The sequence below is a fragment of the Psammomys obesus genome, unplaced genomic scaffold (genome assembly GCF_907164565.1).
Source record: "Psammomys obesus unplaced genomic scaffold, mPsaObe1.curated_primary_1811, whole genome shotgun sequence".
Classification (NCBI taxonomy): Eukaryota; Metazoa; Chordata; class Mammalia; order Rodentia; family Muridae; genus Psammomys; species Psammomys obesus.
The window spans coordinates 10,961,429-10,971,361 of NW_026585895.1; the positions used below are offsets into that span (position 1 = coordinate 10,961,429).

Genomic DNA, 9,933 nt, shown 5'->3' on the forward strand with positions numbered 1-9,933 from the left:
GCTCCAGAGTCGCAGGAGCGGAGGTCTACGTAGGAAGTGGCAACTGCGCACAGCAATGGCAGTGCAGAGCAGACTGCCCGTCATTTTTTCTTGCTTGTTAACTGCAGTACCACTTTGGAGAACATGAATTTTCATCCTGTTTAGCTCTGTCCGTGTAGAGAGGGGCTGTTCCTTCCAAGTGTGTTCACTAAGCAAATGTTGGTAGTCCAGGCAGAGGCAGAAAATAAGAAAAGGAAGTCGACCACAAAATGATTCAGCTGATAATGGTTCTTGCTACCAAGCCTGAGGTTCTGAGTTCAGTCCCTAACTCAAATGGTCAAAGGGGAGAATCAATTCCTGGAAATTGTTCTTTGACCTCTGTATGGTTGGGCATGCTGGTGTATGCATTTCCACACAAAAATGGATGTAAAAAAATTTTTAAAGCAGTCTTAATGTAGGTTTTTGAAGCTCAGTATTTCATACCTTTCTTTGATCTGCTTTTATGATTATCCATTTTCCTTTGTGGTTGCTATGCGAGCAGGATATCATGAACTTCCTAGTGCTGCTGAAAGTGTCTTGAGTGTTTTCTTGAGTGTTTGTTGAATAAATGACATTCTATCCCAAAACACTGTTAAAAGGAAGAGTCCCCCAATCCTCAGATCTGTTGTCATCTTCTTGTTTTTTCTTTCATAGACTATGTCCATCTATTCCCCTCCATTCTCAAGAACATTCTGCTTGATCTCTCCTTCTGAACCCACAGGCACAACAAAGGACAGAGCAGACCAAAGTGATAGAGCAGTGTCTGACAGTCTGTGCTATTAGGCTGTTTCTTTGGTGACTTTCTGAGTAACGGAGAGTGGTTTTGGTAGGCAGGAAAAACATGCAGTTCCTTTAGTAAAAAAACAATGGCGTTTTCTAAAAAAAAAAAAAAAAAAAAAAAAAAATTCAAAATTCCAATGTGGACATTTGCTTCCATGTCCTTTAAGGCTAAATTTAGTCAGGTACCTCACAACCATACACTCCTTCAGTTATCTCAAAGCTCCCTCTAAGCTGCCGGTCAGTGAGGAGCTGGACATCACAGAGAGCGTCCTGAAGTTAAGGGAAAAGCAGAGGTCCAGACCTAGACTCTGGCTTTCAGCCACACTGTGCACAGCCCTGTGGGAACAGCTCCACCACCTTCCCTTGCCCCGTGCCCAGAATCCAGAAGATGGTGATGGTGGCTGACATTACCACCCAGTCTTTGCTTTGAGGGCCATAGCCACCATGGAAAGGAGCTTAGATGATTTTAAACTGTCGTTCAGTGTTTTAAGTAGCAGATAATGCACATTAGAGAAATAATAGAAGGATATTAAACTAAAAAACTTCAATATTTAATTTTGGCATAGTATCTTTCTAGCCTTTGAAACTTACAGTATTGAAAATTTGCTTGGGAGAAATGTTTAAGTTTAGAGGAAATGGAGATGAGGAAAGTTTAATTATATGGCTCATTTACTTGAGTATAAGGAAAAACTTGATTTCTTTCAAAGGAACAAAGGTGGATAATTATATGTTAAAAGGTCAACATTGATATTATGTTGGATTCTGGATTAAGTGTTATTAAAGTCTGAATTACAAAAAACAAACAGAATATTCTAGACCCATTATTAAAAGGCTCTAATTCCTAGCAGGATGTGGTGACACAGGCCTTTAATTCTAGCATTCAGGAAGGAGGCAGGCAAATCTCTTTGAGTTCAAGGCCAACCTGGTTGACATAGTGAGTCCCAGGCCAGCCAGAACTATACAATGAGACAAGTCATAGAATAGAGTAGACTAGGACAGAATAGGATAAAATAGAGAGAAGAGGAGAGGGAAGGGGAGGGGAGGGGAGGGCAGGGAAGGGCAGGGCAGAGGAGGATCTATTCCTACCCATTTGGATACTGTCTGTGCCAGAGTCATGCAGCATACTGAGTTTACATCTTCATGTGCTCTCTTTTCAGAGCAAAAATTACTTTGCTTTTAAAATTAATTTTGGTTCTCTGTGTGTGGGTTTTTGTTTTGTTGTTTTTACAACAAAATGAAGTAGATCCTTTCTGATTCTCTTCATTTTTATTGATGCTCACTCTGAAACTGGCAGCCCTTCCTGCTTTGACATCAGCTTCTATTAGGTTGTCTGTATCTCCTGGGAAGGACACTGGTCAGTCATGCCTACTTGGATCGAATTCTGAGGTTTCCTGTAGGAAGCGAAACACTGAAATTACTATGAAGGGAAACCATCCTTCTTCAATTATTAAAGCATGTCATCAACACTGACAACAGATTTCTGTAATATGTGCCCTATATATTGGAAGCAGTTCTTGCCCACACCTAACCAGCAGACACATAACAGGTTTAAAGGAAGAACAAGTCCTGAGCTCAGGCCAGAAATGGCCCAGTATGTTTCTGTGCTGTCTGCTGCTTGGCTCAATTTCAGAGGCAGCACAAGTGTAAATGATTGCTGGCATCCCACTTGAGTGAATGGTAAATGGACTTCCCTATTGAAAGATGTTAATGCTGGCCTGTAAGCACATTGGGTATTTTTATTGTTCAATTTGAAGAAATTTTATATATTATAGTTGACCAATTCCATGTCAAATGTACCGTCTTAGGTTATAAGATTTATTACCTCCACCTTATTACAAGTGTAATGAAATGGCTTTAAAGATATGTAAGTAAATTGCTCTTTCTAGGATTACTGTGCTAATAACCCTGGTTATTTCAAATTCGTTGTTTGTATTGAGAAGTTGAATTTTGTATATTCTAGGTGACTAATCAGAATTAGCCACAGCTGATCTAAACAGTCATATACAAGTGATAGATTTCAGTTTGGGGGTGTTTGTGTGTTTGTTTCTTCTTCAGAAAGAATTCACTTGTTCATTTTTCTTAAAACCATCTTTCCCATTTCATTGAGGCAGATTTGGAAGTCAGACCAGAAACTTCAGGCTGTACTACGATGGAAAGCACTTTGTTGGGGAGAAACGCTTTGAGTCCATCCACGATCTGGTGACTGATGGCTTGATTACTCTCTATATTGAAACCAAGGCAGCAGAATACATTGCCAAGATGACGATAAATCCAATTTATGAGCACATAGGATACACAACCTTAAACAGAGAGCCAGCATACAAACAGCACATGGCAGTCCTGAAAGAGACACATGATGACAAAGAGGCCACAGGCCAGGATGGGGTGTCAGAGAAAAGGGTAAGCTATCATGGACCACACTTGTCTTATCTGTCGGGGTCTTTCCAGAGCCCCTTTTCCCGAAAGTCTCTGGTTCCCACAGTGCTTTCAGAAGGAAATGCCGTTTTCTTAATGTCTGGGTCTGTGGAGATGAGCTTTGTATATCTCTTATGCGTTTGATTAAAATACAGCAGCTATATTTTTGCTCCTGATTGTGTCCCTTCAAAAAAGTTATGTTCAGCTTTAAAAATATGTTGGAAAATGGCCCAGTAACAGAAGTTAAGGGGCTTTGATCAGGAGCATAACTTATGACCGTGTAAGGAACTGAGGGGTCACATCAGAACCTTTTTTTTTCCCTTTAAAGGTAGTTTGTAAATAGCTCTGTCTTAAGCAACTTTATTTATTTTAATATACATGATTTAATTCTGTCAGTAATTATTATACTGTTACGAGATTTAGCCTGCCTTAAGTGGGAGGATTTATCCCTTAGTGTTAAGAAGGAATTAAATCAGAAGGATTTACTTTTCCTTAATTGTAAAATACAAGTTTAAAATTTCAGTTGTCGTATTTTAGTCATGATAATTTCAGAATAAGATGAAAAGTTTTAATCCTTGGATATTGAGATCGTTTTCTCGCATTGCCATATCCCTCACCTTTCCTTCAAAGAAATGTCGTGTGGTTATGTGTTGTGTGGGACTGAGTTAAAAGAGCATGCTCTGTTTCAGTTGAAGTCTGTTACTTCATCTTAGTGTGGTGGCTAAGGATGTGCAGAGAGGTTTAGAGCTCGGCTTCTGGTGACTGACTTATGAAATAGTCACTTGTAAAATTGTGACAAGAGCCAAGGCGTGGGCTGAGTGGACAGAGAGGGTAAAGCATTCCGTCAGTGCTGGCTGGAGTAAACCGAAGTGTGGCTGTCTGTGACCTCAGCATAAGAGCATTGTGCTCTGGGTTGGCTGCAGATGGAAATTTAGTGTTCATTGTCCAGCCCAAATTTTGGTTTCTGGTGGATATTAGCTCAGTTGGTGTTCCATAACTACAGAGAAACCAACATTTATTTAAAATCATTGGCTCTGTGAAATTTTGCTTTAAATATGTGCTTTCCTGTATTTCTATTTGCTAGGAGCTGCAAATCTTGTTTGGAAGTTCCTAGGATTTAAAATCATAGATGTATACTCTATTGAATAGTGTTCTTTGTCTCATTTCCTGTTTTTTTCACTTCTTATTTTTTACCTGTGATATTTCCAGGAACAGCTGCACATTCTATATCTAATAATAGCATTGTAGCAGTTTATATAGATGTAAATTTACCTTCTTGAAATATTTAAGTTTTTCAAAGTTTATCAGCCTCATAGTAAACTTTGCTAATGTATACATTACTTTTCAACCCCAGGGATTTAAAGTAATGACATTGGATATTTTATTTAACATTAGACTAGTTATTTAAGTAGACAGGGCATAGTTTGTACCTCGTGAAAATTAGAAACGATAAGCACAGTGGCAGGAGACTGAAATGAACACCACCTACAAGATTCTCACTATTCTGATTATGTTCTGACGACACCACATGCTAAATTCCCAGGACTCTATTGTGTAAAGGGGCAAGTAAAACTATTTATAGAAAGTAGTCAGCACTGGGAAGTATGTCTCTCTCTGGTAGTTAATCATTAAGGACCATTTTAAAATTACTTTTTGCTTAAGCTGCATGAATCTTAAATAGAGCTGACTTAGAAATCTCACTCAAAAATAGATTTATTTTATTTACAGGTGTCATCCAACAAGACAGGGATGATGACCTGTTCAGCAGCTTGAAACACTGATTCCCTGTCACAGTGGATGACATCTGTAAGTAAAAGTGACCATGCTTACTTGATTCAAAATACATTGACACAAAAGTGGTTTAATAAATATTTTAATAGATCCTTAGTAGTTAAATCCCCTCTTTTCCCAAGAATTATTACATAAGAGGCAAAAAGTGTTGGTTTTGCAGAAATTGGAATAGTGCCATGGACAGGATGCTAGTGTTGAAACAAAGGGCTGGGTATTGCTCCCACTGTAGACATGAACTTATGTGTCCAAATGAAGCAACTGCTTCATTTCTCTGAGGACATCTTTCACACTTAACACAAGAGTGTTGGGCTAGACTGTGCAATTATATGTTTCAAGGAAGAGAGAACAGAGTACTAAAAATGTCCTGGAGACTTGAACTGTGAGAATTGTAAGTTGTCTACCAACTAATCGCACGATTCTGCAGCTGTCACCTAACCTGTTTAGACTTGAGTTTCTTCAGATAAGATTGCTTATGCTGATTTGGGGCATAGGATACCTTTTTTTTTGGGGGGGGGCAAAGGAAATTGGGGAAAATGGTTAACCAAGCTAGCAGCAGTAACATTTGTTGTCCAGTCTCTAAATGCTGAGAAAATTCAGGTTTAAATGAAATCCTGTTTGGAACAGTCTGTGAGGCTGGACCAGCTGGGCTCAGCAGCTTTCCTTGAAGCTGTCATGGAAGCAAGCTTTGATGGAACTGCAACTGAAGCTGTCTGAGGCTGGATGGAAGAGGGTGCTGGAATAATAAATGTGTCTCAGTGTCCTGGAGGATAAATCTGGTCACATTTGCTCCAACTTCATTGCTCCTTTTGTTCTGTGAGCATATAAACTCTCATAAGCAATATACAGCTCAGTAACCACACATGCGTGGAATGTGTAAGTTGCATGACCATTCAAAGATGATCTTCTGCTCTCTGAGCACATGAAAGGCATCTATCTTTCTTTACAAGCTAGTTTGGATGATATAACCAAACTGCACTATAGTTTTTATTTATACCATAAAAAGAATGGCATAATAAGTATTGAGGATTTTGTAGCCAACAAGTTTTATTGGCTACGCATAGGCATTTATACTTCAGGCATTTTAAGAGCTATTTCCAGTGGAAGAACCAGGGATACGTTACCTGCTTTGGTCTTGATTTGTTTCTTCTTGTGTGTGATCAAGATCTTCAGGGGAGTCTCCCTCTGTCATATCTGATTTTTATCCACTTGGGTGGGAGTTATAGGTTTTTTTTTTCTTTTCCTGTGTGAACATATACAAAGCCCTTCCCCAATGTAACACATTTCCTGCTTTACATTCTGAGGTTACGGACATCGTTAAAATAAATAGGCTTATTTAATTTAGCAGGGTTTTTTTTCATAATCCAATGTCTTTTAGCTTTTGTTTTTTTGTTCATTAGCATTTAAGAAATTTAAAGTCAACCGAGCATTATGTAACCTCTCTCTGGGGGTCTTTGAACACCTCTCTCATTGTTAAGCATCTCCTTTAAAGTCCTATTGGATCTCTCCACAATGGCTTGTCCTGTAGAGTTTTGTGGCATACCCGTAATATATTTTATATTATAATATGTAATTATAATATAAAAATTGAAATTATAAAAAATTGTCTCATTTTACTAGGGACATGCTGGAGCACTTCAGTCTTAATTTGTACAAGTATTCTCATAATTGCCACAACTTATAATAAATGTGTAATGACAACTAGCCTTTTTAGAATTTAAAGAAGTCGCCCTTTGAAATCTTGAATATGTGATTATAGAATGGTGCACATATTTCAGTTTACCAAACTCTGCAAAATGAAGCACATCCATTTGACAATTTTACTTCTTTGGGTACCTTTAGGGTTACTTCCTGAAGATAATAGAGTTTGGTTATATAAAGAACAAGTAAGACATTTCCTTAAAATTTCCTTGGCTTGTTGTCAAGGGATAGAAAAAAACTTTTTTAAGCTTTGCTTTTAACATGGTGTTTAAAAAATAAAATTCTTAAGCTTTTATCACATTTACTATCAATAGCTGATCAATTTCATCATTTCTTGTACTGTACATGGTAGACCCATGTGCGATCTGATATGTGTTACATACAATGGATGATTTCTGTTTTTGATCACTTGTAATTGAATAAACAGTGACGTTAATTTAGTTTTGGGAGATGCTTGCTCTGCATTTCCTGCAATACTCAGGTAATTTTATTCCATCTCATGTCTCTGATGGGGTTGAATTCTAAATAGTCATATTCTTACAATAAAGCTAAGTTGTTTAGGATTTTAAAAGATGTTTTAAGTCTAAGAAGTTGTCTTTAGGATGGTAATATGTTAAGATAGAAATTGAGAAATTGAGTTAGATACACTGAATTCACCAAGGCAGGATAGATAGTAGAGTTTTTTTCTCCAAAGATTCCCAAATATAAATGGACTGGACATTGTAAACGTAATTCTTACCTGGTAGTTGTTGTAATTGTTCTGATTGCATATAGTTTTTTATTATAAGAGAACGAGCCTTTATTACACTAAGGGGGTAGGTGTTGGAATACAGTGTGTGAAGTTGTCTCTCTGTCATTCATTACCTACCTAACGCATTCTCTGATTGGTTTTAATAAAAATATGGCCAATTAGTTGGGCAGGAAGTGGAAGGCAGGACTTCCTGGGCAAGGGAAAGGAACTCTGGGAAGAAGAAAGAGGAAGGGCCTTGTCTACAGGAGTTACGGGAGGAAACCGAGGTGACTATCTGGAAGGTAGAGCTAGCCACATGGCTGGATGAGGCTAAGTGGTCGGGTTAACTGAGATGAGCAAGGTGTGAGTCTGACACTAAGACCTCAGCTTTGAAATATTAAAAGGTCTTCGTGTCTTTATTTTTATGGATGAAGGGCCAAGAGGGTCCTACAACACAAGAATGTAGGGGAGACTATGAAATTATGTGTTATGGAGAAGAGAGAACAGACTACTAAAAATGTCCTGGAGTCTCTTGAAAGGTGAGAATTGTTAGTTGTCTACTAACTAATTGCACAAGTCTGCAGCTGCCACTTAACCTCCCTAGACTGGAGTTTCTTCATATGAGAGAAGGGGTTTCCTGTAAAAGAGAAATTGTACCGAATTTCAATAAAAACACTTATCAGGATTCAGTGCTCAAATAAATTAGACAAAATTCCTAGATTTTTAATCTTTTTCTTTAATAGGTTTTTCAGTGGTGATTTCAGTGTGGTTGCAGCTCCCCAATGGTGCTCCCCACAGTCCACTTGAGTCACCTGCTGTTGTTAAGAACAGTTTTGGAAAATAATGTTTCAAGCAGCTGCCCTTGATAAAGCTTGGTATGGTGGTTGCTGTGTTCAGAACTGAAGAGTAAGAACTTTCCGGTTGTGTGTTTGTTGTGGTTCTTAGATGTCAGCTCTGTACCAGCTTCTAAACCATCCACTGTATGTGTTTGCTATATTGGTTCACAACCGTGAGCATGTAAGCAGTCTGCTGTATGGGTTCACGGCTGTGAGCATGTAAGCAGTCCGCTGCAGGGGTTCATGGCTGTGAGCATATAAGCAGTCTGCTGTATGGGTTCACGGCCGTGAGCATGTAAGCAGTCTGCTGTATGGGTTCACGCTGTGAGTATTTAAATGGTCCACTGTATGGATTTTATACATGGTTTGCTATGTGTTTTCTTGGCCATGAATGTTGTTGCCACAGGAAGTGAAACCAAGCCAACTCTTCTCCCTGCGAAACCTGGTAGCCTATTGTAATGGTCATAGTTTTTCCCCCAGGTGAAAGCTATGATATTTTTCTCATTTACTATTCAATTGTTTTCTAAGCTTGAAAAATTAACTGTAAACAAGAAAATTAAAGCACAGTGATAGAAATATTGGTGAAGTTGCAGCATGAGAGGAAGCCAGACTCCCTTCTCTTCTACAGTAGCTTGATTTAGCCATCCAGTCTGGACAGAGGCCCAGTTTATTAGTAACTCTATTTCTCTTGGAACCGAATTTCAATAGATTCTTGTTCCAAGTAATAAATATATGCATGTCTGTCCAGATCCTGGACCAATGGATGCATTCAGTAGTTTTTATGATAATTTCATACAAATTAAATTTCTAATTTAATTTTAAATCTTTTGGAAAACATGCTGTAGAAAATATTTCTTGTAAACATTAATAATATAAACTGACAAACAAACCATATAATTTGCATTTCAGAAACAGCTCTGTGAGCCCATACATGATCTAGGCAGAATGTTCTTAGCTTTAGCTCGGTTATTTGAACGTCAACCCTCTCACATGAAGATGCCTCTGATGGCATGGTTGTAAAAAATTTTGGTGCAATGAAACCTCAGAAAGCTAAATTGTACTCCTCTCCTAAGTGTTGTCTCCTTCTCTCTCTCTCTCTCTCCACACACACACACACACACATATACATATAAATAAATAAATAAATATATACATACACATATATATGTGTGTATGTATTCCTTTTTCTAAGGAAGTTTAGAATAAATTCAGTGCCTTATACTTTGTCATTAGTTTGCTTTTTAAGGAATTTCTTTTACATTGAAAATTTAATTTTGAAAGACTTTAGGATTACTAAGCTACTACATTTGACTTGAAATATAATTGATGTGTTGCCAAAAGTTACTGTTAATGCTAGAACCTTTGGATACCTCTATAGACATTTAATTCTTCATTCCTTGGAACAGATGGAAGGGTGTGGTTAATCTGGTGTGCTAATTGGCCTGGTCTTCCATATAGTAGCTTTTTTTTTCTACTTTCCTTAAAAAGTATGTAGTATGTTATCTGTATCTACACAGTCTTAATTTAGAACTCAACAGACTTCTGTTTATAAATTTAATCTTAAGTAATAATATTAACAACACTAGAAGACTAGCATAAAACTATGTCTTGATTCTCCTTCCTTCCTTCCTTCCTTCCTTCCTTCCTTCCTTCCTTCCTTCCTTC

The 9,933-nt window shown here is 37.9% G+C and overlaps 1 protein-coding gene across 3 annotated transcripts in view; it reads left to right on the plus strand.

Annotated features, from left to right (window-relative positions):
* The window catches only part of Chn1 (chimerin 1), a 152,226-nt gene that overhangs the window by 78,875 nt on the left and 63,418 nt on the right, over positions 1 to 9,933 (plus strand). For 2 of the 3 annotated variants that reach the window (XM_055600555.1, XM_055600556.1), the window contains one exon: positions 2,910 to 3,198. In XM_055600555.1, coding sequence (XP_055456530.1) covers positions 2,910 to 3,198 — 289 coding nt within the window. Of the gene's footprint in view, positions 1 to 2,909; positions 3,199 to 4,963; positions 5,020 to 9,933 lie in introns of those variants that run through there. The other variant, XM_055600557.1, reaches the window with a different exon arrangement.